Raw genomic sequence first — 27,117 nt, 5'->3', positions numbered from 1 at the left:
GGCTTAATTCAATAACAAACTGATTATTTCACTAATTATTCTACCTTCTGTGTTGCGCAGCAGCAGAGAGGCAAGGGGAAGCTTAACCGCGCGGCTGCTAAGGAACCTTTGTTTCCCGGTGTCAGGCCCAGTCGAAGATGGGGGTGCGGTAGGAATAGGAAGCGTGCGGGATTCAGGAACACGGAGCAGCGTGGGTGCTCGCCGGCCAAAGCAGGCTTGTCGGTGTGGATGTGAGCGTAACGGTGCGCTTGTCCGGTTCCACTCTTTTCCGTCCCCAGTACTCCCACCGCACCTGGGCTTCTGATTCAAAAGCTGAGAGCTGGGGATGGTGGTGTCCCCGATATCCCAAAAGCGGAGAGTCAGAGTCCTCTCCACTGGTTTAAAAAAAAAGAAAAAAGAAAGAAAAGAAAAAAACAGGGGACCCAGCAACCAAGTGGAGCCTGTGTATTGGGGGCCTGGGCGTCAGCCTCACAGCTTCCCAGGAATTAGAGCTTTCACTCGGGCCTCCCTCCAGCTCGCCCCAGTTCCCCACCCTCGGGCACGGCGCCTCCCTGCCAGCAGTCAGCTTGGACAGCCATTCTCCCTCCGGCCTCTAAAACCTGCTCCTGCCACAGCATTACCCGCGCAAAGTGCGGGGGGGTGATTCCTGTGCCAAGGATGGACTCCGCTGTGCTGCCCCCAAAACCGGTTCCCCTAAACTCCAGAACTGATGCTCACAGCAGGACAGAATCTTAAAAAAAAAAAAAATCGGGCTAAAGGAAAAGAAAGTCGCAAGCAACTTGATCCAATTAGTAAATGCCTAATTGAATTAGTGTCACCTGCATCAGCCAATAAGGAGGGTCCCCGAGCTGTGGGGCTGCGAAGCCCCTCCCAGGCCCCATGTATATAAAGCAGCCAGTGACAGCCTGCAAGTTTCCAAGTGGTCAGCTACACCAACGGTTTGGCAATTGAGATAGGGCAGAAAGGCGCGGGCTGGGGGTGGATGAGGACAAAGATCCCGGGCGTGAGTGTGGGACTCCTGAGAGGCAAGAGGGGAGGGGGAGGGAGAGAGTACTTCTCGGTCAGTTTCCACCTCCTGCCTTCAAACTCTGTGCGCTTTCCAAACGGAAAGAACGCTGCACTGAGGGCGCACGGGTGCGCACTGTAGCGGCCCGCGAGTCGGCAGGTGGGTAGCCCGGGCGCGGGAGGAAGGGGAAGTTACCTTCCCCTCGGAAGGGGGCGCTGGCTCCCCCCATCCTGCCTTTATAATAAGGCCACCAGAGGAGAGGAAGCAGCCAGCTGCCGTCTGCTCTCTGCAAAGCATGCAGTTAGGGGAGCAGCTCCTGGTGAGCTCCGTGAACCTGCCCAGCGCGCACTTCTACCCGCTGGAGAGTGCGCGCGGCGGCGGCGGCGGCGGCGGCGGCGGTGGCGGCGGGGGTGGCGGGGGGAGCGCAGGCCACCTCCCGGGCGCGGCGCCCTCGCCTCAGAGGCTGGACTTAGACAAAGCGCCCAAGAAGTTCTCAGGCAGTCTCTCGTGCGAGGTGGGAAACGGGGAGCCCGCAGCCGCCAGCGCGGGGCCCCCCGCGGCCATGCTCAGTGACGCCGACGCCGGGGACGCCTTTGCCAGAGCCGCGGCCGTGGCCAAGCCCGGGCCCCCGGACGGCCGCAAGGGCTCCCCCTGCGGAGAGGAGGAGCTGCCCTCCGCCGCTGCCGCCGCCGCAGCCGCCGCTGCCGCCGCTGCTGCCACCGCGCGCTACTCCATGGACAGCCTGAGTTCGGAGCGCTACTACCTTCAGTCCCCCGGGCCCCAGGGCGCAGAGCTAGCTGCACCTTGCTCGCTCTTCCCGTACCAAGCGGCAGCCGGGGCGCCCCACGGATCAGTGTACCCGGCTCCCAACGGGGCGCGCTACCCCTACGGCTCCATGCTGCCCCCCGGCGGCTTCCCCGCGGCTGTGTGCCCACCCGGGAGGGCGCAGTTCGGCCCGGGAGCCGGCCCCGGCAGTGGCTCCGGGGGTGGCGGCGGCGGCGGCGGCGGCGGGGGCAGCGGCCCGGGTGCCTATCAGTACGGCCAGGGGGCTCCGATCTATGGGCCCTACCCTGGGGCGGCGGCGGCGGGATCTTGCGGAGGATTAGGGGGCCTCGGGGTTCCCGCTTCCGGCTTCCGCGCCCACGTCTACCTGTGCAACCGGCCACTGTGGCTCAAATTCCACCGTCACCAAACTGAGATGATCATTACGAAACAGGGCAGGTGAGCGCGGCGGGGAGGGGCCCCTGGGTGCCGGGGTAAAGGGGGACTGTGGTCCCGGGGAAGGCCGCTTCGTGTGTTTTAACACGCGCAACGAGGGAGACACCGCATCTCCAGTGCAGGGTCTCTCTGCGGCCACGCGCCGCCGGCTTGCTCGGTACGCTCATCCTGGCTGCTGGATCCTCTCCTCCCCTCACCTGGATTGACAAGGAGGAGGCGGAAATGGACTTTTGGACTGGTCCACAAAGCTGGATTCACTGCATCCGCCCGCTCGGCGGTTTGCTGGTCCCTGCACGCCGGCGAGGAGCTGCGCCCAGGGTAGGGGGCACGAGCTGGCGGCCACCTGCGCGCCTAGATGGGCTCCTGCAGTTTTAGGCGCCGGGATCTCCATGGGGCGCCTCTGGGAGTTGGGCAGGAGGGCTGGAGCGCGCACCTGGGACAGCGGGTCCGTGGGTAGGCCAAGCCTTGGAGCTGAGCTGGCCTGGTTTCCGAGTGAGAAAGTTAGGATACACATCCAGGTGCCGGCAGTGGTTATTCGGGAGAACGCTCCCGTGTGCGTGGGGAGAGAGGCACTTCAGGGGGACTTGCATTCAAAGCGCAAGCCCCGGTGTGTTGTAGTTTTCTGGTACTTGTGTATTTCAAGTTAAGGGTTTTTGCTTTACATTTTGGTAGAAAAATGAATGCACATTTAAAAGGGTGAGCACTTGAACGGGGGAAATACGTTTAGGGCAGTTTATTCTGGAAAAAAAGGGAGGTGTTCCAAGAGCAGTCAACTCAAAGATGTTTGCCGTGCTTTGGGGCCACTTTATCAGTATGCCGGCCATTGCAGACTTCTAGAGGGACTGCTCCGACGCCATCCCGGTGTCTGGGGGACTGGGCGTTGTGCGGCCGCGCCCTCGGCTCTCCCAATTTCAGCCGCTTGCCCCGGTTCTGTTCCCCCTACACAGGCGCATGTTTCCATTCTTGAGCTTCAACATAAACGGACTCAATCCCACCGCCCACTACAACGTGTTCGTAGAGGTGGTGCTGGCCGACCCCAACCACTGGCGCTTCCAGGGTGGCAAGTGGGTGACCTGCGGCAAGGCCGACAATAACATGCAGGGTGAGGAGAGAGGAGGCCGCGCGCGTTGGGGGTGGGGGTGGGGTGCGGGCTGGGAAGAAACCGAGCCCTAGACCCAGACGACTCACCGTGCAATCTAGCTCTCACAAACCTCACCCCACCCCAGTCCGGGCCTGGGATAGTGTAGGAGCCCCTTCTGTGGCCTGGATTGTTGGAGGGAGAGCAGAGCTCTGGCATAGGGAGACTTTACCTAGCGCCCTCCCCCTCCCTTTCATCCCTCCCTTCCGGAAACCTCGGCAAAAGCTCTCCCAGTGGGAATAAGTCTCCATCAAGGTTGAGTTCAACCATGGAAATCCAGCCACCTTCCAGCTTTCCCCAATTGACCTTCAAAGGTCATCCGCTGTTGGCTCTGTTTTCAAATGTTGAGATATTGTGGAGATGAATAAGGCCGGTGGGGGCACTGGAGCCCTGGGAAGGGTGTGGGCGGAGCCCCACCGCTGTCCTCCCTGGGAGACCGTGCCAAGTCTAGCTCTTACTACACCCTGCCCATTAGCTGCCCACAGCCCTCCAGCAGCCCCAATTTAAAATAGCTCATCTGTTTGAGTCTTCTGTTTTTTTTTTTTCATTTTAGGCAACAAAATGTATGTTCACCCAGAGTCTCCTAATACCGGTTCCCACTGGATGAGACAGGAGATTTCCTTTGGGAAATTAAAACTCACCAATAACAAAGGCGCAAATAACAACAACACCCAGGTAGAGTGGCAGAAGAAGAGGGGTGTCTGCTGGCAGTCTTTCTCTTCTAATAACAGTTTTCTCGCGGTATTCATAATATTTGCAGTTGTGACCTGTTTGCTCACCTATTTCTAACCTTTTCTTTTTTGTTTCCTTTTTGACTTTCTCATTGTCACTTTCTTACTGCATTTTAGTAGCAGTGTGTTGACTATCAGGAACAGAATTCACTGAAATCTTTCAAGGACTTAGACAACCAAGAGGAAAAAAAACTGCTTATTAAGCACACGTACCTAATTATAAGTTTCAAAAGTGGCAATGATAAAGATCTTAAAGGTGGCAACAGAAAAGCAAGCTGTCAGTGGGGAGGAAGTGGGAGCCCCCCTTGCAAAACACAAAATTTGTCAAAATCTACTTTTTATTGTGTCTCTAAGAGATTTTTTTAGCATTGGACACTCTTTCTCTGTGCTATTTCTAGATGATAGTCTTACAGTCTCTGCACAAATACCAACCCCGGCTGCACATCGTTGAAGTGACAGAGGATGGCGTGGAGGATTTGAATGAACCCTCCAAGACTCAGACCTTCACCTTCTCAGAAACACAGTTCATCGCCGTGACTGCCTACCAAAACACTGACGTGAGTGTCCCCAGCTTCCCAAGACTCTACGCCACCGCACACAGTGACTGAGCCCTCAACCACTGTTTTTCTCCCCATCTAGATTACCCAACTGAAGATTGATCATAACCCCTTTGCGAAAGGCTTCAGGGACAACTATGATTCGTAAGTGTGGCTTTATTCCTACTGGCATGGGCATCTTTGAACAGGGTGTAGCTGAAAACATATTCCAGGAGGAGCTTTCGTGTTTTGGAAGTTTTACCTGTTTTTATTTTTGCATAATTCTTGCCTTAATCTTGCTTTAGAATGCTCTCAGAAGGCCTTTGTTAATTTCCAAAGAAATGTTAAAGGCTTAAACGTGAAGAGCTGGGGTTTTTTTTTTTTTTACATTTGAGTAGAGATTTGACATTTTCAGAATCTACATTTATATGCCTTCCTTTTTCACTGGCCCCAACTGTTTTTTATCCTCACAAGCACAGATATTACTCTCTCCCCCTCTTCTGTTAACATAAGAAAAACCTGAAGCTAAGAGGATATAATTTTTAAACATTCAGTAGCAGGGCCCTGCTGCTTCTAAACACCACAGCCAGTCTCCCTTCTGACACGTTGACAAAGCGGAACTGTTCTAACTTCTATACGTTTGAGGGCATCCAAGGCAGCGTTTTCTTTCATTTAAACACTTGCTGCATGAGAGGACATTTCCCCGAGCCAAGAGGCCACCCAAAATTGTCCAGCACACCTGCCTGTGTTCCTGCCCTCTGACATACCAGCGCTGTCCGTGCGGGTAGCGCTCAGCACAGGACACTTTCGTTTCTGGGAGGTGGTTTGTTTGGGGACAACATCCGGGTGTTTTTTTCTTTAAGTGTTTCTCTTTATATTGTAGCATGTACACCGCTTCAGAAAATGACAGGTTAACTCCATCTCCCACGGATTCTCCTAGATCCCATCAGATTGTCCCCGGAGGTCGGTACGGCGTTCAGTCCTTCTTCCCGGAGCCCTTTGTCAACACTTTACCTCAAGCCCGATATTATAATGGCGAGAGAACCGTGCCACAGACCAACGGCCTCCTTTCACCCCAACAGAGCGAAGAGGTGGCCAACCCTCCCCAGCGGTGGCTTGTCACGCCTGTCCAGCAGCCTGGGACCAACAAACTAGACATCAGTTCCTATGAACCTGAGTACTCCTCCAGCACCTTGCTCCCATATGGTATTAAGTCCTTGCCCCTCCAGACGTCCCATGCCCTGGGGTATTACCCTGACCCAACCTTCCCTGCAATGGCAGGGTGGGGAGGGCGTGGTTCTTACCAGAGGAAGATGGCGGCCGGACTACCATGGACCTCCAGAACGAGCCCCCCTGTGTTCCCCGAAGATCCGCTGGCCAAGGACAAAGTCAAGGAAGAAATGGGATCTTCCTGGATAGAGACACCCCCTTCCATCAAGTCTCTAGATTCCAGTGATTCGGGGGTGTACACCAGTGCTTGTAAGCGAAGGCGGCTGTCTCCCAGCACCTCCAGTAACGAGAATTCTCCCTCCATAAAGTGTGAGGACATTAACGCCGAAGAGTACAGCAAAGACACCTCGAAAGGCATGGGGGGTTATTATGCGTTTTACACGACGCCCTAAAGAGTGGTCGTCACCTCGGGACAGTGGACTTTTCTGCAGACGGACTTGGTGGTGTCTTTTGCTGTCTTCTTTGCCTAGGTTGCCAAAAAGACGCTTGCCTTCTACCTTGATGCATCCTGTTTTGTGCAATTGTCTCAAAGAAGGTGCCAAAGCTTTTTGATTGCTGCAGGTAACTGAAGCAAACCTAGCATTTTTCTTTTTTAAAATAAAGCTAATGGAGGACTTGAAACTGTTTTTAAACATTGAAGGTTATTCGAGGCTCTGGATTTATTTATTGGAGACACTAACCATTCAGAGAAGCAGGCTGTGAAGACGGGGTGCCCAGCACTATTAAACGAGTTAAGACCTCGGATTCCCATTTCTGTTGGTAAGCCTTTTAGGCAAATACAAGCCCAGAGGGTGATGGTGTTTTGCTTCTGGGAGAGCTGAGGTGATGGAAGTTTTGCTCTTACCTTCTGCCAGGGGCAAAAGATGCTGAGCCTGGGAGTTCAGAAAAACTTGTGAAAAGTGCTGGTCTTCCCTTGCCTTGGATTCCTTGCAGGCTTCTGGAACAAGCCATGTTTGTGCTGGTGGGAGATTGCCTCCCTGGAGACTCCAGGCCTCTGCCTTGGCCTGTGCTGGGGGCAGCCAGAAGGAAGTAGGAGAAGGGAAGGGAGGGAGTGGCCAAAAAGGAAATTTTTTTTTTAAAGTGTACAGTTGTGTGTGGTTAGATAGACTGTAGAATAATGTGGAATATATTGTACAACTAGTCTACATAGGTGTCTGAGACTATGTAAAATTGGTGCTTTGGCTGTGTAAAGAATTTGCGAATCACCTAACTGCAGCTGCAGGGGCAAGGGGGTCGGTGGGTCATCACCCCCAGTGAAATCTGGGAATATTCTGTTTGCTTCTTAGATAGTTAAGACTGTAACTCAGCTACTCTGTACTAACCTGAAACGTGTTTAAGGAAAACTCCCTCCTCATCCTCTGCCTCCGCCATCCCCACCCACCAACTCGGTAACGTGAAGAAATGAAACCCCGCTGCCACAGCTCCTATAGGCTTTTTAGAGACCTCGGATTTTTATGTACAGCCTTAGTCATTTTTAATAAATGTGGTTCAGTAAGGGATCCGGGTTCTCCTGTTGCTTCCTCCTCCAACCTTTTCCAGGTGGAACACTGCCTTCCAAGCCCCTTGGCCCGACCCTGCCAGGCCCCTACCGGGGAAGGCTCCGGAATCTAACTCGATCTCCAGACCTGAGGGGGTGGGGGTGGGGGTGCTTTTGTTTATCTTTTTTTCGTTGACCGTGAATGGGGCTATTTCCTCACCCCACCGGGAAGTCTGGACAATAGGTGTTGGCTGGGGGTGGGGAGAGACGGTGGCCGCCGAAGTGGAAGACTGCCCGTGTCGGATTTCACCCAAACCTCCCATTTCCCCCCTACCCTCCGGCCTCGGCCAAGGCCGTTGGTCGCTTAGTTCTCCGGGCTTCTCTGGGGCTCCGCAGCCCTGGGCCTACATAGGCTCCCCGGGAACCCCCGCTGCCCTTGGAGCGCCCACAAGTTCCGGGTCCCCGAAGCGCGGCGGGCTGGCTGCCGGTAGCTCGGCTTCTGTTCTCCCCTGCGGCTTTCAGAACCGAAACCCTAGGCACACCGCCCCCGGCAACCCTGCAGGCAGGCATCCTCTGGGGCCCGCGCGCTGTGGACAGGGGGCTCCTGAGCGTCCCGCGCATGGCTTCTCTGCGGACGGTGCCCGGAGAGCGGTTCTGCTCGCGCTCAGCTCCGCTCCTGGGAGGACGAAGGGGCCCCCGCACGCCTGGTCCCGAACTCTGGGCCGACTCGAAGAGTTAAACCCAGCAGTGGGGCGGAGGGCCCTTTGTCCCCCGCCAGACGTCCCGCCAGGCTTATCAGCAGACGGCTTCAGGCCCAGCTTGCAAACCTTCCCAGTCCCATTCTCACCCCGCCAGGGTAAAGGTCTGGCTGGGAGAGTCATTTTGCTAACTGCACCGCACGGAAATGCAGCTGCTAAGAGGATTAGCTGCTGGGAGGCGAGCCATCCGCCGGGACCTCCTCCCCTTCTGCGCCCAATTAAGGCCGCCGGGAGCTCGTCCCTGGGCAATCCGGGCTCCCACCCCCCGGATCTTTCTGGGGCCCAAGTTCTTCCAGCGCTGCCGGTGACCTTGGGAGGCTGGGACGTGGGCGCCGCGTCTCCGACTGTGCGTGCTCAAAGCCGACCGCAACGCTGCCAGGGAGCCGGGAAGAGCGGTTGTGCAGATTTGCTTGTCCACATGTATTTCTTGTGGCTGATAGGTTTAGTCTCGGGCCGGGAGACTCAAAAGTCTGCCTCACCTGGTCGCCAGCGCCGACCCGCCCCCTTCCGTGCGCTTCCAGCAGGCGCGAAGTGGAAGGTGCGGTGGAATTTCAGAACTGTGCGCTCCCCTTTCCGCCCTCTGGAAAGCCGGGAAATGGAGCCACTCTCGGGGGAAAGCAGAGTCTGCCCTCGCCTGCTTCGAGCCCTGCATGTTTTTGCACCGTACAGTCAAAAGAACCTAGTACTTGTGAAAAGTCCCTCACAGTGTTTAATGGAAACGTAAGCGGCTGAGCGGCCCCAATTAACACCCTGTGATAAGGCATTCCTAAGATGGAGTGTCAGACACCAAATTGTGAAGAGATGTATCTAATTAATCCTCCTAGGATGACATCGATAAACAAGCCTCCATTTAAATAAAGATCAAGGGCTCGGCGCCCCGCGCGTCTGCGGTGCCCGCCAGGGTCCCCGCGCTTGCGCTCGGGCAGTCGGCGCTCCCCGCGCGGGCCAAGACCCCGGCTCGCCACGGGTCGCTTCTCCGCCCTTGCCTCGAACAAAAATAAAGAAGAAAGCAAATGCATAGCAAAGAAACGAGAAAAGGCCGTGCACGGAGGATCCGCCTGGACGTTGGAAATAGTCCCTTGGCGTCTCCACGTGTGTCCTAATGAAACCACCTAACACTTGAGTGGTTGCAGCCCACCAGTCTCTCCCTGTAACCGTTTTCTGTTTGGGAGAGACTTCGCAGCCGGGCCTTGCTCCGACTCCCACCCCGCGGCGGCACGAGTCCGCTCCCTGTTGTTCCAGGATGCCTCCTGCTAGGTGTAGAACTGCTGGGGTGGCTGTCTGGGGGTGGGGAGCGCAGTCGCCACCGTCTGCAGGGAGTACTGGGAAAGGCGCAAAGGGTAGGAGTGAGCCTGGGGAGCCGGGGAAGCTGCAGACTACCCAGCTGGCCCTATTCAGCCTGGCGGGGGGTTTGGAGCCCGTTTGAACTGCGCAGCCACGCTTCTCCTAGTCCCCTTGGTCCCAGCTTCCCCGTCTGTCTCTGAGTCGCTTTACGCCCGGGTGAAGGCAGGTGCACAGTCTTCCTTCTCCGGTGCAGCGCCTTGAAGGCTCCGAGGCATTTTTTTAAACATCTCTGCGGGTGTCCAGGAAACGCTCTGGAAGAAAAGCGATCCCGCGTGTCACCACTCAGCCACCGGTAGGGATAAAAATGAAAAGCATCCCTTCTCCACTCGCGTGGCCGCTGTGCGTCCCTCTCCTTCCCCGGCGCGCTCTGTCTCCGAACGACTCCGAAAGTTTAACTACCACACCGCCGAGATTTCGAAATCATCGAAGGCCTGTGTTAAAAGGCAATCGGCAAAAATCCGGTTGCTAACCCCGACTGAATTCCTCATCCATCAATTACCCATCTGCCTACTCCCGCATCCCTTAAGTTTACACTTGCAAATATTCAAGGTCCCCAGATCCAGCCGGGGAACGAGAGACGGGTACTCCAATCCGAGGAACCCATCCGTCTGCGCCAGTCTCTCTCGGGGGCGGGGGGGGGGGGGTTTAAGATAAGATACCCTGTCGCCGCCCCCAGAGGCAGGGACAGCGCGCGCGCGCTCGGGGTTCCCGGGGCTTCCTGAGCGTCCCAAGCCAAGACGGGTTGGATTTGCTCCGGGGCGTACACGCTAAGCGGTTGGTGGGCAGCCTGAAGTTAGACACCATTGCTGGTGTGTGTGTGTGTGTGTGTTGTAGGACGATGATCTCCGACCTTCACGGCCACCTAATTTCTCCCTACGACTACACAGCTCAAGAGAAAACTCACTCGCATACACACCCCTCCTTCTCCCGGCCTGCGAACCCTGAGCGCGCCGCCAAGGACGCGTATTGAGTTAACCCAGGGAAGGGTTTAGCTGAGCCAGATGCCGAGCAGGCCCCCGGCGCTGGTCTCCAAAGGCGCCGCTGCGTGTGTCAGATCTCCAACCGCCACCACGGCGCGGGCCACAGCTTGTTTTCTGCAGCGCCTCCCCGACACGATTTAATTTCCCTTTGCCTCCTTTAAAAGTCCCCAAATTCTTCTGTAAGCCCCATGGAGGAAACAGAGCTCACACAGTGATCTTTGTAACTTTAAGCGCGACCCAGGTTTGCTACGCGGTTGGCGGAGAGCAGAGCGCGCCTCGCCCTCGGTTCCCCGGGTCGCGCTGCAGCCCTTCCTTGGAGGGCTGAGCGCGCCGCGCTGCTCCGGGCGGCGGGTAGCCTCCGCCATCTGGTGGCCAAGGAGAGTAAGAATTTCCCCGGCCGGCCGTGCAGGGCTTCTCCGCACTCTCCAGAAGTTGGTGTTTGGTCAGCGTTCTTTTTATCTCACTCCTTTGCTTCCTTTAAAAGCTTCCTCGCGCCAGGGGAAGGACCTGGAATTTGGTGTTCGGAGACTGAAGCTCTAGTCCTTGGCCACCGCTCACTCCCTGCCGTGGCCTGGGCTTTTCTCAACTTCGGTTCCTCATCTGTGAATTGGAGAATCGAATAGTGCCTACCTACCAAGAAGGAAGAAATGAGACCACAAATTTCACTGTGGTGTAAGCTGCTTTATTATTGCTATTGTTCCAAATATTAGCATGCGTCATCATTTAAATTTGCAATATGATGCTAGAGTAAATATGGTGCGTTGGGAAAAGAAATATTTCTTATTAATTCAAAAACAAATATGGTCAATTTCAAATTCTCACCAAAGTAGAAAGCAAAGAACCCACACGTATCCATCTCTGTTACAATAGCCATTAATTCGTGATGCTTTATTTAAATCTATAATCTTCATCCCATGCTCTCCACCACAAATCCCAGAAATCCTGCCATTTAGTCCACATGATTCCTAAAAGATAAGAACTCTTTTATGTGAAAGATAAGATCTCTTTTTTGTGTATATGTGTTTGTATACAGATAGCTGTTATGCTGCAATCAAAACTATAAAATCAACAAAACTGTTTTAAGATTGATTTTACTTATTTGAAAGGCAGAAAAGCAGAGACAGAGATCTGGCTGCTGCTTCATTCCCCAAACGACCTCAGTAACCACAGCTGAGCTGGGTGAGTCCAGGAATCAGGAACTCCGTCCAGGTCTCCCATATGGGTGGCAGGGCCCAGGAGTTGGGCAGGCTCTGCTGTTTCCCCAGGTGCGTTACCAGGGAGCTGGATTGGAAATGAAACAGCTGGGACTAACCTGAGCTCAGATATGGGATCATGGTGTTCTAGGCAGCAGCTTAACCCCACTCTGACAATACTTCTGGATATCATGCAATAAGTCAGGTGCATTTCCTTGATTGTCTCATAAAGTTGCTGTTCTTTTTACTTGGTTTTTTTTTTTTTTTCAGTTAGTTTGTTTTCATCAAGATCCAGACAGATCCTACACGTATAGTCAATGTGTCATTGAATTCTCTTAATCCAGAGTCCTTCCCCAAGCCAAGGTTCCCTCCTTTATTTTTCCTTGCATTTTCTTGAAGAAATATGGCCTTTACCGGTGCTGTGGCGCAGAGTTAAAGCCCTGGCCTGAAGCGCCTGCATCCCATATGGGTGCCAGTTCGAGACCCAGCTGCTCCTCTTCCGATCCAGCTCTCTACTATGGCCTGGGATAGCAGTAGAAGATGGCCCAAGCCCTTGGGCCCCTGCACCCACGTGAGAGACCCAGAAGAAGCTCCTGGCTCCTGGCTTCAGATTGGCACAGCTCCAGCTGTTGCAGCCATCTGGGGAATGAACCAGCGGATGGAAGACCTCTCTCTCTGTCTCTGCCTCTCTCTGTAACTCTTTCAAATAAAATAAAATAAAATAAAAGCCTTTATTTTGTTTCATTTTCCTGGTTCTGGGTTTTGCCTATTGGGTTCCTGTGGTGTTAACCATGATCCTCTGACACAGAGCTGAGCTCCGTTCTGGGGCAGTCTTTTTTAAAAAATAAATAAATAAATAAATAAATAAAAATAAAAAGGTGATATTTATATGAAGCCTCTGATTCAGATTCTATGGTTTTCAGTAATAATACTCTCTCAGAGACTCATGATATTCAGTGTCTGTCTTGGGGGCATGTCTGTCCACAGGTGGTTGTCAACTAAGCCCATTATTTCACTAAGGGATGGACAGAGTTGGTGAATTTTAGCAGGCCTATTTTTATCAGTTACATACCTATGAGCAGGTTTCACTGAATGCCATTTTGGATGTGAACCAAAAAGCCAAGATTCCTGCTCTGTATGTACTGTCTCAGGGAGGTGGCTGCAGCCTTTTGGGAAAATAGGACATAGAACCGAATGAAAAAACTAAACAAAGTGCATAAATTGGTAGGATTTAGCAGATGACACGCATTTATTGAAACAATCAGATGTATGCAAAATTACTAAGAAAGCAATCTAAATCAGTGTGCAACACAGTGACAAAAATATATTGTAGGGTAAGGAGGATAATTCCATCTATCACAAGCAAGGCGAGGTGGCTTCTTACCAGATGGGTTGGAATGAGAGGAAGGTTTGGGGAGGAAATCTAAGGTAGGAGCGAGATGGGAGAAGTTCAGGTTACTATCCACAGATGATTGCCCAGAACTTCTGCAAGGGGGACAGAAGTAGTGACTGAGACTATCACTGTAATTCAAATAGCAAGAGTAGGTTTTAAGACATAAATGTCATTGATATGATCCAGTTTATCCATCCCATACACCAAATTGTAGCTTATTCCTTGTGCCACCAGGTAGAATGCCTACTACAGAAGTCTTTGATTGTCTCTATTTCTTCTTGAAATGTCTCAATGTTAATGCCATAAAAGCATTACTTTCTAATGACTTCTTCTGAAGTCCACAAGCCAGTTGTCATTCCTTGAGCCACTGAATTGGAGAGTTACCTGGAGATTGTCCTACCTCTGTCCACCACACTATGCAGAAGCAGGAAGTGGTTTGCCTAACCCTGGGAGGAATTCATTGATTCTCCAGTGTGCTATGAGTTGGACATATACTTCGGACATAAAATATTTCCAAGTCCTAGGAAATACTTAGTTATGAAAATATTAAATTTGAAAGAACAGTTTTTATTATTATTTATAAATTTTTTCAGGGAATAAATGCTGTTTGAGATGTAAATGGATCAATGATTAATCTTTCTTCTTTCTTTTTTTTCCCCAGAATATAGGCTTGTAATGGAACATTGTCTACTTCTTCTTGCCCTTTGACCTGAACTCAGCTCTTGGGTAGTGAATCCATAGATCATGTATCTCGCAATCTCCACATTTGCAGCTTTCCTTAATCTTGGCAGTTTTGTCTTTGTCTTAGAGATCTAAAATCCAAGAAAATTCTTCAGCATTTTATTTCTTCAAGATTCTAGTTTCTATGCAAAAAAAGCGATTGTTGGTCTAGTTAGTTGAATATTCTGTGTGCGTATTTAGAAGGGTGCAGGTAGAGGCTACATAGCTGCTGAAGAGAAGTGTGGAGAAGGGTGAGTTTAGATGCAAAAATGCGTATACAAACTTGTATGTGTGAGTGTGTGTTCCAGAACTGAATATTGTTAAGCTGAGATCACAGAGTGCAGAGTATGAGAAGATGGTGCCTAATATTCGTATCTCCTTTAAGGACCCTCCTGCTCAGAGCTGTCGGAACACGTGTAAGTAGCCTAGACGGTGGGAGGTGATCCTGATGATACCGATGAAACTCTCATCTCAAAGTCAGGATGTAAACAAAACAGAATCTCTAGGAATACAATTAATTTAATCTGGATGCACACCTCAAGATAACTCCCTCTTTCTCCCTCAGCAAAAAGAAACTGGGAAAGGCAAGGGAGGGATTTCAAGTCCTGAATGTCCTGTTCTCCCTTGGAGCTTTAGAGGGAAAGTTACAGGTTGCATTCTTAGCTTGATACCCAGGAAGCAGAATTTTTGCAGAAAACTCTCTGGTCAGGACAACAGGGTCCACCTCTGTGATTCTCAGCTCCCCTGCACCTCCACAGGCTCATTGTGCTCCAAAGAGTCAGCAGTATGGATAAGACCATTTGCCCAAAGCGGCAGCCTTAGGAAAGACTTAAGCCAACCTGCAGTAAACCAGCAAGGAGAAGACCAGAGTGTCCTCCCACTCTCTGACCCTCGCCAGAGTCCCTGATTGCCTGCACACAATAGGAATCCAGAGGGCTGGGAAATCTGTGGAGGCAGCCACGGAGGACACTGGCCATGGTCGAGAAGGAAGAATGTAACTGGGGCAAGGTCCGCCTCCTGAACACCCTCCAGTTGTCCACAGAGAATGTCTCAGGACATTCTGGATTTTTATGTGAAAACTTCCCTACTTTTTATTATTGGCAACTGCTTTTCTTTTTCTAAAGTTAATTTGTTTATTTAAGGCAGAGTGACACACAGAGATACAAAGAGCAAGCCGTCACCTGTTGATTCACTCCCCAGATACCTGCAATGGTGTAGGCTGAACCAGACCAAAGCCAGGAGCCAGGAACTCAGTTCAGGTCTCTCATTTGAGTGGCAGGGACTCAACCATTTGGGTTATCATCCACCACCTCTCAGGTGCACATTAACAAGATGAAATTGGGAACAGAGCTGGGACTTGAACCCGGGCATACCAATATGGAATGGGGGCATCGCCATGGGTGTAATAATTGCTACATCAAATGCCTACCCTGGCACCTTATTTTAAAAAATTAACTAACCGAAACAATTCAGTGAGGAAGATTCAGTTATGAATGGTTAGCTTTTTTTTTTCAGTTATATGATTTTAATTGAATCTCAGAGTTGTCAAAAGTAGGGCTTGTGATCTAAGACAAGATGGATTAACAAGAATGTGGGGGCCAGCGTAGTAGCAGAGAAGGCTGTGGTGCAGTGGGTTAAGCCGCTGCTCCCAGCTCCAGCATCCCATAACAGAGTGCAAGTTGGAGTCCCAGTTGCTCCACTTCCAATCCAACTCCTTGCTAATGTGCCTGGGAAAACACTAGAAGATGGCCCAAGTACTTGGATTCCTGTTACCCATGTGATAGAGCCAGTGGAGTTCCTGGGTCCTGGCTGCAGCCTGGCCCAGTCCTGGCAGTTGTTGCCATTTGGGAATTGAACTAGCAGATAGATGGCATCTCTCTGTCTTTTGCTCTGTCTCTGTCTCTCTCTCCCCTCTCATTGTCTCTCTGTCATTCTTCCTTTCAAATAAATAAATAAGAAGTTTAAAAAATGAATGTGAATTGTGCCTAGGGAGCTAGGGGATTAAATTAAAAACCTGGGGCCCGTGCTGTGGCGTAGTGGGTAAAGCTACCGCCTGCAGTGCCGGCATCCCATATAGGTGCCGGTTCGAATCTCAGCTGCTCCACTCGGATCCAGCTCTCTGCTGTGGCCTGGGAAAGCAGTAGAAGATGGCCCAAGTGCTTGGGCCCTTGCACCAGTGTGGGAGACCAGGAAGAAGCTCCTGGCTCCTGGCTTCTAATCAGCACAGCTCCTGCCGTTGCAGCCTACTGGGAAGTGAACCAGCGGATAGAAAACCTCTCTCTCTCTCCTCTTCCTCTCTCTCTGTGTAACTCTGACTTTCAAATAAATAAATACATATTTAAAAAATTAAAAACCTGACAAAACTATTTTTAAAAAAAAATAGCTTCCGAGATATTGTACACCAAGCAATGTAGAATAGAAATTTTTAAAGAATAGAAATAAATGAGGATAGTCCTGATATTTCTCCACCTTATTGCTGGAGAATTTCCAAGCCACAGCTCAGAGTGGGTGTGGGAGCCCATACAAAGCCAGAACTCTAATTATTTGGGGAGGTGAAGCCATGAGTTTGGAGGGATGGCCAGGGTTCTCAGATCAGAGCTCCAGAGAAAGGAGAGCTGCACTGAGATACTATTACATACCTAATGTTAGGGTGAATCAAATTTTTAAACTGGCAATACCAAGTGTTCACACACATGCAGATTAACTGCAACTCTCATGCCCTGGAAATATAAAATGGTGCAAATAGTTTTGAAAACAGTTTATTTTATTTTTTTAAAATGTCTTGCAACCATCATCTCATCTAGTTCCAAAACATTTTAAAATTTTTTTCTATTGACTTGAGAGGCAGAGAGAGAGAAGATTGAAAGAGGAGAGAGAGAGAGAGAGAGAGAGAGAGAGAGAGAGAGAGAGAGAGAAAGCTATTTACTTGTTCAGTCCTCAAACACAACAGCCAGGGCTGCTCAGGCTAAAGCCAGGAGCTGGGAACTCAATCCAAGTCTCCCATATGGGTGGTAGGAGCCCCATTACTTGAGCCATCACCTGCTGCTTCCCAGGGTTCACATTAGCTAATTAGGCATCAGGAGCTGGGGCCAGTGTCATGGCACAGTGGGTTAAACCGCCTCCTGCGATGTGAGCATCCCATATCAGAGCCCCGGTTCAAGTCCCGGTTGCTCCATTTCTGATCCGGCTCCCTGCTAATGAGCCTGGGAAAGCAGTGAAAGATGGCCCCATGTATTAGGGCCCCTGCCACCCATAAGGGAGACAGGACTGGAGATTCAGGTTCCTGGCTTTGGCCTGGTCCAACCCCACCCAGCCATTGCGACCCTTTGTGAAGTGAACCAGGTGATGGAAGATCACCTTCGCTGTCTCTCCTTCTCTCACTCTCACTCTGCCTTTCAAATAAATAAAGAATAAATCTTAAAATAAAAGGAGTCAGGAGCCAGAGTCAGCTATTAAACTCAGGTATCTGATATGAGATGTGTGCATCTTGGCATTTTAATGGCTGGGTTAAATGTATGTGTCTGGTAAATATATGTAATGTGATTCTTTCTATTCATAGGTGTTTACTCAAAAGGGTGGAAATCTATACACACACACACATGCACACATGCACACACACACATATATATATATAAACTTTTGCAAAAATCTACTCCCTGACGTTTTACTTGTAATAACCCTAAACTGAAAATAACACATGTGTCCTTCAATGTGGGAAAGAACAAATTGAGATGTATCAATGCTATGTAATACTTCTTGGTAATAAAAATGAATGGACAATACCAAGCAGTCATATGGTTGAATCTCAGAATATTAATACTGAAAGACATAAGAGAGGGGCCGGTGCTGTGGTGCAGTGGGTTAAAGCCCCAGCTTGCAGTGCTGGCATCCCATATGGGCTCCGGTTCAAGTCCCAGCTGCTCCTCTTCTGATCCAGCTCTCTGCTATGGCCTGGGAAAGCAGTAGAAGATGGCCCAGGTTCTTGAGCCCCTGCACCCATGTGGGAGACCCAGAAGAAGCTCCTGGCTCCTGGCTTCGGATCAGCTCAGCTCTGGCCATTGTGGTCATTTGGGGACTGAACCAGTGGAATGGAAGACCTCTCTCTGGCTCTACCTCTCTCTGTAACTCTGTCTTTCAAATAAATAAAATAATTCTTTAAAAAAATAAGGCAAATAAGTGTGTATTCCAAGATTCCATTTCTATACAATTATAGATAATACAAATCAATCTCTTGGGACAAAAGGCAGATCACTGGGAGCCAGCACTGTAGCATACTGGGTAAAACTACAGTGCCAGCATCTCATATGGGCACCAGTTCAAATCCTGAGTGCTCCACTTTCAATCCAGCTCCCTGCTAATGGCCTGGGAAAGTAGTAGAAGATAGTCCAAGTGCTTGGGACCCTGCACCCATGTGGGAGACCTGGAAGAAGCTCCTGGCTCCTGGCTTTGGATTGGCCCAGCCAGCTCCAGCCATTGCGACCATTTGAGGAATAAACCAGCGGATGGAAGATATCTCCCTCTCCCAGTAACTCTGCCTGTGAAATAAATAAATAAATCTTAAAAAAAAAAAAAAATGGAACCAGCGCTCTGGCAAAGCCGGTAAAGCTGCCACCTACAGTACCAGCATCCCATGTGGGTACCCGGTTCAAGTCCTGGCTGCTCCACATACGATCCAGCTCTCTGCCATGGTCTGGGAAAGCAGTAGAAGATGGCCCAAGTCTTTGGGCCCCTGCACCCGTGTGGGAACACCTTGGGGAAGCTCTTGGCTTTGGATCAGCGCAGCTCTGGCCGTTGCAGCCAATTGGGGAGTGAACCATCGGATGGAAGACCTCTCTCTCTCTCTCTCTGCCTCTCCTTTTCTCTCTGTGTAACTATGACTTTCAAATAAATAAATACATCTTTAAAAATATAATAAAACAGATCACTGATTGCTGGGAGCCTCAGAGAGGACTGTGGGGAGACAAGTAGGCGGGGCATGAGAAAACATTTACAACGTGCAGCCTAGGAATCAGCCTGTAAGTAGAAAGTTGTGATGTACCTGGTAAGTGTGCATGCAATGAGGCTCTGATAAGGGAAGATGAAGGCATATGGAACACAGGGGAGGAGTGGGAGGTGGGACAGGATAGAAGGGATGTAGGAAAGAAATCCCGAAAGGTTTTCTGGATGGAAAGATTTTTAAGTTGAAATGCAACGAATGAGGTGAAAGGCGGTAGGAGTGCTTGTGAGGGAGGCATTCATGCATGTGCCAAGGCTGAGCTAGTAAGACCACAGGGTAGGGTTGAGAAGATGAAAGAAACTGAAGTGGTCACTCATGCAGTGTCCAGGGGGCAGAGCTGAGTGGTGGGACAGGCACATTAAGCAGTGCCTGTGCTCAGTGTGGACCTTACCTCAACCCCAGAAGTGGTGGGGAGGCAGCAGGAGACTCCTCTCCTTCCCTTCTTGTCTTTTAGCATTCCTACTCACAGCTTCTGTTTCCTTTTGTAAAGACTTTCATTTTTTGGAGAAGTTTTAGCAAAGTTGAGAGGAAGGTGGAGATTTTGCAAATACTCCCTGCCACGACCTGCATCCCCCAACAGTGAGGCATGCCTTCCAGCACTGACCCCGCTCAGTCACCCAAAGGCCAGCGTTTGCTGCAGGGCTCAGCCTTGGAGCTGTGTGTTCCAAACGTCTGGACAGGTGTATAGTGACACGTGTCCACCGTTACAGTGTCACACGGAGAGGTTTCATGTCCCTGAATATGCTCCACACCCATTTAAAAAATTTTTAATATTGCTGTTCTTTACTCTTTCAAAAAAGGAGTAACTCCCCCCAAAAAACAATCAGAGTAACCACTATTCATTTATTTCCTGAAATTGTTACTCCAAATCCTCAAAATTCTTTATTTGAATCATTAATGTGATTATGTGATAACAACTCTCATTTTCACCAAAGACATGTGAGGATCTATTTCCCTAGATTTTTCCCTAAATTTTTGCTAATCTGATGTATAAAAAGAAATGCTGCCTTTTTTTTTAAAAAAAGATTGATTTTATTTATTTGAAAAACAGAGTTACAGAGAGAGAGAGAAAGAGAATAATTGAGATTGAGCATTCTTCCATTTGCTGGTATACTCCCCAAATGGCTACAACAGCTGGGGTTGAGCCCAAGAGCCAGGAACTCCATCCAGGTCTCCCATGTGAGTGGTAGGGGTTCAAGTACGTGGGCCATCCTCTGTTGCTTTTCCAGGCGCATTACCAGGGAGCTGGACAGAAAGCTGAGCAGCAGGGAGTGAACTGACTCTCCCACTGGGATGCCACTGGAAGACAGAAGCTTAACCAACTGTGCCACAATGCTGGCCTCAGTACTGCCTTTTAGGTTTCTTTTTCCTTCTTTAATATGGGTGTAGTACTGCTGATGCTGCTGTCGGTCACTGGGAACTTACTGTGTGTCAGAATTGGTTCTCAAAAGTCCATGTCTTTTCTCACTCAACCTTCGTGACCCTGCAAGGTGTGCACCATCCTTATCTCCATTTTATAGGGGAGGAAACTGAAGCTTGAGAGATTAGGCAGTTTTAACCAGGATTTGGCCAGATGTTAAACCTTGCCTTTTTAGAACTGGACTCTAGGTACTTCGATGAAAAGATCTTCATACGCATATGAGCCATTAGCATTGTTCCTCTGCAAAACGTGTGTTTGTTGCCTAAGAATATTTTCTTTATTGGTTTCCTTTTTATTATTATTTGCAATAATTCCTTATGAGTAATGCCTACTCACTAAATGCTATTATACATGTAGGAAAGTATACAAATAAATGATAGCTCATTGAATATTCATGAATACCACTCCTGTGTAATCTGTTTAAGAACCCAAAGGGGGCTGGAATTGTGGTGCAGTCAGTTGAGCCACCACTTGCAACACTGGCCTCCCATAGGGGGAGATTTGACTCCCGGCTGCTCCACTTCCAATCTAGCTCCCTGCTAATGTGCCTAGAAAAGCAGCAGAGGATGGCCCAAGTTCTTGGGCCCCTGCCACTGGTTTGGGAGCCAGATGGAATTCTTGGCACCTGGCTTCTGCCTGACCCATACCTGTCTGTCTGTTGCAAGTGCTTGGGGAGTATGAATCAGCAGATGGAGGATCTCTTTCTCTCTCTCCCTCTGCCTTTCAAATAAATGAATAAATCTTGAAGAAGGGGAAGGAGACCTGTGAGTTGCCCTCATGTTCCATTCTAATTACTTTATATGCTAAGGGTAATCAGTACCCTATTTCTAACAACATAGATCCTTTCACCTTTTCTTATACTTTATACACATGAAATCATGTGATATATTCTCTCTTGTATCCAGTTTTTTTCATTCAGTGTCTGCTTTTGTTTACTCAATAGTGCATGTGTTTTTTATGTTGTCTCAGTCTATTTGTGGTGCTATAACAAAAAAGAGACGATACTTTAGGGAAAACCAGAATTTATTTTCCGAAAGTTGTGGAGGCTGGAACACCAAACTACTTGCAAATTCTGTGGCTGGTGGGGGCCCTTGCTGCAGCGCCCTCACCTGGCAGGAGGGCAGTAGAGCTAATAAAGAGCTCCTGGCCCAGTCCCCTGCAGCCCTTTGACAAAGCACTAATCTGTTCGAGAGAGCAACTCACTTCCCAAAAGACCTCACTTCTAAATAGCACCCCCGTGGGGATTAATTTCACATGTGAAATTCAGGGCACATTAAGCCCACAGCGTGTGTGATGTTATAGATAATTCATGCTCATTGTGTAAATGCACCACAATTGACTGATCCAGTAGCTTGCAGTTTTGCTGATCAGTAATTTCCAGTTTGTAGCGATTGTATTTATGGATTCACTATTTTAGCCTCAATAGCTTTATGGAATTTCAATATCCTCCTTCCCTACTCTGTCCCTAAACAATCTATTGCCAAAGTCTGTGGGACATTTTGATCTTTATAATAGTCTTATGGGGCCAGTGTTGTGGCACAGCAGGTTAAATTGCCTCTGGGACACTGGCATCCCATAATGTAGCACCAGTTTGAGTCCTTGGCTGCTCTGCTTCCAATCTGGCTCCTGGGCAGGTAGCAGAAGATGGACCAAGCATTTGGTCCCATACCACCCGTATGTGAGACTGGGATGGAGTTCCTGGCTTCTGGCTTCAGCCTGGCCCAGCCAGGGCTGTAGTGGCCACTTAGGGAGTGAACCTTTATATAGATGGAAGACCTCTCTCTGTCTCTGCCTCTCTCTGTATGTCTCTTTCACTCTGACTTCTAAATAAATAAATAGTTCTTTTAAAAATTAGCTTTATATATCTCCCTTAGTCCATTTGAAAAGGAAAGAAAAGCAGGTTGGAATCACCAAGATGGTGGCATAGGGAGGGAGCCTACTGCTCTAGTCTAGGGGAAGATCATTTTAAAAAAAAAAAAAAAACCAACATGGAGAGACTCCAATCTCAGGGAAGAGTTAGGGAGAAAACAGCAGAGGAAACTCCATGCAAATTAGAGGGACAATGTGGATCTATGTGGAGAGTGTGGACGCACACAGCTCTAGCAGCCGAGAGCCTCAGCACCAGCTTTGGAGAGTGAGGTGAGACCAGATTACAGCAGCCCAAGCCACTGGCAATAAAGCTGTGGGAAGCATTAGTCCAGCTTGGAGCCCTGTGGGGACTGTGTACCTTCCAACCTAGAGGGAAAAAAGGGGGGCATATTTCTCGCTCCCCAACCACCTGGCACCTGCATCCTGCAACTAGCCGAAAGAGAGCAGGCACCATTTTGGACATACGTAACAGCTGTGCCAGCTTCTCCCCATGTGCCCAGAAATGAGCTGAGGAGACGCTTGAGTCTGGCTGGGAGAAGTGACAGGAGGCTGGGTGCTTGTGACTGTGGGAAGCTTGTGTGCCGGGACTGTGAAAACACTGTGGCTGCATGGGAGGACACAGGGTGTGGTTGGGTCTTCGAGCAGTCACTGGATGGCTCCATGTGCTCAGGGCTCCCTGACTCCCTGGTGAGAGTCACTGCTGCGGGATCTGTGCTCACACTGAACACTGCACACATCCTTTGTGTGGTTCCTGTGGCTGCAGACATACTGTACCTACAGGGGCTAGCAACCAGGCATTGGTCTCCTTGGAGGAGAGGAGGTGAATGTGATACTATGCCAATAGAGCTGAATAAACCACATGGAATTTGGGTGTGGACACTCTCCTGGAGCACTGAACAGAGCTCCCTGGCCACACCCAGCAGAGGCCTCGGGGAAGTCACTGAAAGAGCAGATTCTCCACTAATTTAAGTACAATTTATTCAACGGGGAAAATGGGGTTGTCAGTGAAGAAAATTAAAAACAGCCTCAGTCATGTAACTGTTTAAGTAAAAACTACATTTTGGGGCTGGCGCTGTGACATAGCAGGTAAAGCTGCTGCCTACAGTGCCATTGTCCCATATGGGCACCATTTAGAGTCCCAGCTGCTCCACTTCCCATCCAGCTCTCTGCTATGGCCTGGGAAAGCAGAAGATGGTCCAAGTCCTTGGGCCCCTGCACCTGTGTGGGAGATCTGGAGGAAACTCCTGGCTCCTGGCTTCGGATCAGCACAGTTCTGGCTGTTGTGGCTATTTGGGGAGTGAACCAGCAGAGGGAAGACCTCTCTCACTCTCTCTCTTCCTCTCCTTCTATCTCTGTGTAACTCTGACTTTCAAATAAATAAATAAATAAATAACACCCTACATTTTGTGTTCTATGGTCATACACTTTTTTTTTTTTTTTTTTTTGGACAGGCAGAGTTAGACAGTGAGAGAGAGAGAGAGAAAGGTTTTCCTTTTTCCGTTGGTTCACCCCACAAGTGGCCGCTACAGCTGGTGCGTTGCCGCCGTCGCGCTGCGCTGATCCGAAGCCATGAGCCAGGGGCTTCCTCCTGGTCTCCCATGTGGGTGCAGGGCCCAAGGACCTGGGCCATCCTCCACTGCCCTCCCGGGCCACATCAGAGAGCTGGACTGGAAGAGGAGCAACCGGGACAGAATCTGGCACCCCAACCGGGACTAGAACTCAGGATGCCGGTGCCGCAGGCGGAGGATTAGCCTAGTGAGCCACGGCGCCAGCCACACACTTTCAATTTACTGAAATGATGTAAATGTAAATGATGATGTGTAAATAAATAAATAAATAAAAATCAGGCTACAATTTTAATTATTGTATCACATTCATATTTTTTCAATATTAACCCTTTTTATCCAGTATATGATGTTTCTATGCATTGAAGTTTTATATTCATAACAATATGCTATACTTTTATCTTTTAGATCCTAATCTATTGCTGCTAAATTTATTCCTATGTGATATATAGACTTATATATCTTATGTGCTTATGCTAGTTTATCCTAGAGAATTTTTATAAAGATTTTTAGGGTTTCTCAGTACTGAATCATGCCATCAACAAGTGAAAGTTGTCTTGTGTCCTTATTTCCACCATTATCATTTATTTTGTTTTCTGTTCTTACCACTTCAGCGAGGATTTCTAAATCAATGTCTCAAATCACAAATCAGAATTCACTGGGAGGATGCTGGAAAGTCTGAAGAGGCCATGGCATTGTGGTGCAGCAGGTTAAACCGTCATTTGTTCACTCACCAAATACCCACAACAGCTAGGGCTGGGCCAGGCCAAAAACTCAATCCAGATCTCCCATATGGGTGGCAGAGATCCAAGTACTTGAGCCATCACCTGCTGCCTCCCAGAGTGCGCAGTAGCAGGAAGCTGGAATTGGGAGTGGACCTGGGACTCAACCCCAGGCACTGTGATATGGGATGCAGGCATCCCAAGGTGCTTGTTAGTCACTGGGCCCAATGCCCATCCTAAGTGTCTTTTAACTGGAGATTGTCTTGCATGAGAAGGCTTTTAGCTTTTAATATATTGATTAAAATTCTGTTTTCTCTCTCTTACAGGATATTGTTTTCTTAAGCAGTAACAGTTTTGCATATATTTTAAAATCTGATAGTTAACCCAAAAGCAAGTGTTATTGACTCTGTTAAAGTTGGTATAGTTAACAGTATTTTCTATCATTAGAACACTGCCCATTGTGTCTCTGAAATTCATCTTAAACATCCTGAAACTTTTGTGAAAATAGATTTCTCTTTTTTTTTTCAAAGATTCATTTTATTTATTTGAAAGGCAGAGTTACAGAGAGAGGGGAGAGAGAGAGAGAGAGAGGGAATTCCATCTGCTGGTTCACTACCCAGATGGCTGCAACTGCCAAGGCTGGGCCAGGCCAAAGCCAGGAGCCAGAAGCTTCTTCCAGGTCTCCCACATGTGTGCAGGGACCTGAGGATGTGGGTCTCTTCTGCTGCTTTACCAGCTGCACGAGCAGGGAGCTGGACCAAAAATGGAACATCCAGGACTCAAACTGGCTTCAATATGTGATGCCAGCATTGCACACAGCAACTTAATCCCTTAAGCCACAACACCATCCCCATAGATTTACATCTGAGTTACATTATTAAACATGTATATTCCCTTGAGTTCAATTTACTGTCACTGCCCTTGAAATAGTTTATAATTTTTGAAGAAAAGTATTAAAGCATGATAATCACCTCCTGAAGAATTTCGTGGTCTTGGTAAATGTCCTCACATCTTTTGACTTGAAATGTCAAGTTCCCCTTTATGGTATGGGAATCAAGAAATGTTAAACGCTACCATGCGAGAGCTCTGGCATGTCTGAGTGAATGGGTTGAAGCATGAAAAAGCATAAAGTACTGTCCTTTTCTTCCTAATAAGACAATTGTACAAAATCTTGAAAAAAAGTTACAGAAGCTAGAATTTAAGATTTCTTTTTAAATACTGGGAACTGAGTTCAGGCAGGTGGAGTTTCTTAGAGTTGAAAGCCTCTTTTGGAGTTTAAAAATTATTTTTATTTCTTACAATGGAGTTTGCAGATACATGAGAGTAGGGTTGTTTTTTACTCTTTAGAATATGCATCAGTAGCTTTTATTTTGTTGGATTTTTTTATTTATATATATATTTTTTGCTACTTAGGAATTGTAGATAGAGAAAAACTGTTATTGGTACAAGTTTAGTTTTGTATTTAAGCAAGATTATGTAGGTTGAAGTTTTCCTACAAGAGTTTACCCAAAGGTTGACATATTTTTAAAAAATTCTTATTTATTTTGAAAGGCAGATTCAGAGAGAGATTTTCCATCTGTTGGTTCACCTCCAAAACGCCCACATCCGTAAGAAGCTGGACCAGTCTGAGGCCAGGAGCCAGGAACTCAACCCAAGCTGCCCATGTGAGTGGCAGTTTCAGTCCCCAAATGCCCACAAGCCAGGCGCTGAGAATTCAATCTGAGTCTGCCACGTGAGTAGCACGGATCCATGTACCTGAGCCATCACTTGCTGCTTTTTTTTAGCAAAAAAGCTGGACTCAGAAGTGGAGCCAGGGCTCAAATCCAAACCTTCCAAATGGAAATGCAGACATCCAAGTAGAGCCTTGACTGCTGTGCCACGTGCCCCCAGTAGTTCGTACTTCAGTGGACTGATTTCAGCCCAGAGGACAGCGTTGTAGTGCCCTGGGCTAAACTGCTTCTTGCCACACCAGCATCCCATATCAGAGGGGTAGTTCAGGTTCTGGCTCTCTATTTTTGATTCAGCTTTGTGCTAATGCACCTGGAAAGGCCTCAGAAAATGGCCCAGAGCTTGAGCCCCTGCGACCCACATGGGAGACCAGGGTGGAGTTCTCTACTCTTGGCTTCAGCCCGGTACAGCATGGCTTGTTGTGGCCATTTGGGGCGAGATCTAGTGGATGAAAAGATCTTTTCTCTCCCTCCCTCTCTGCCTTTCAAATAAATAAATGTATCTTTGAAAAAAAAATATAAAAATAATTTCAACGGAAATAAATCTGATGAGGGAATCATATATCCAGACTTTTAAAAGCTTAAGTTTGTGCTCACTTGGGCAGCGTATACACTAAAATTGGAATGATACAGAGATTAACATGATCCCTGCACAAGGATGATACACAAATTTGTGAAGCAATCTGTATTTTCTTTAAAAAAAAACTTTAATTTTGATGTATATTTCAGACACCCGCGGGAAAGTCACTTTTCTCTTTAGCGTTCAACAACTGGACTGGGAACAATTGTATTAAGGCAAATCTATTCACGGCGCCTGGCTGGATTAGAGTAAGCAAAGACAAATGAGTCTCATCTGCAGGCTCTGCCTGAGTGAAGTTGGCCTTCCATGCCTGTGCCTTTGTGCCACCCTTTCTCCTTTCTCTTCTCTCTAAAACATCTCCCTCTTATCTTTCCTTGGGAGTCTTCCTCCTTCCAGACCCACCTGACTGCCTCCTCCAACCTCCTCCACCACCCTTGTTTCTCAGTTCCTGCAGTACCCACAGTTTAGCGGCTTCCTTTGGTCAACACAAATCTGGGTTCAAATCTCACTCCAG

The 27,117-nt window shown here is 48.9% G+C and overlaps 1 protein-coding gene and 1 non-coding gene across 3 annotated transcripts; both read left to right on the top strand.

Annotated features, from left to right (window-relative positions):
• Window positions 1–948: 948 nt before the first annotated feature.
• On the top strand, window positions 949–7,356 carry EOMES (eomesodermin). 2 transcript variants are annotated; one of them, XM_070073224.1, is made up of 6 exons: window positions 949–2,227; window positions 3,172–3,326; window positions 3,916–4,037; window positions 4,492–4,650; window positions 4,733–4,794; window positions 5,570–7,356. In XM_070073224.1, the coding sequence occupies exons 1-6, from the start codon at window positions 1,302–1,304 to the stop codon at window positions 6,249–6,251; spliced, it is 2,106 nt and encodes a 701-aa protein (XP_069929325.1). In that variant the 5' UTR covers window positions 949–1,301; the 3' UTR covers window positions 6,252–7,356. The 2 variants fall into 2 exon arrangements, with proteins under 2 accessions (XP_069929325.1, XP_051674476.2); XM_051818516.2 differs by having other exon boundaries at window positions 952–2,227; window positions 5,513–7,356.
• A 19,256-nt stretch (window positions 7,357–26,612) lies between these two features.
• Window positions 26,613–26,716, top strand: LOC127483049 (U6 spliceosomal RNA). Its single transcript, XR_007909022.1, has one exon. It is a non-coding gene; the product is annotated as a U6 spliceosomal RNA (small nuclear RNA).
• Window positions 26,717–27,117: the final 401 nt, after the last annotated feature.

Source organism: Oryctolagus cuniculus, chromosome 4 (genome assembly GCF_964237555.1).
Source record: "Oryctolagus cuniculus chromosome 4, mOryCun1.1, whole genome shotgun sequence".
NCBI lineage: Eukaryota > Metazoa > Chordata > Mammalia > Lagomorpha > Leporidae > Oryctolagus > Oryctolagus cuniculus.
This window is presented reverse-complemented; position numbering and strand designations above follow the sequence as displayed.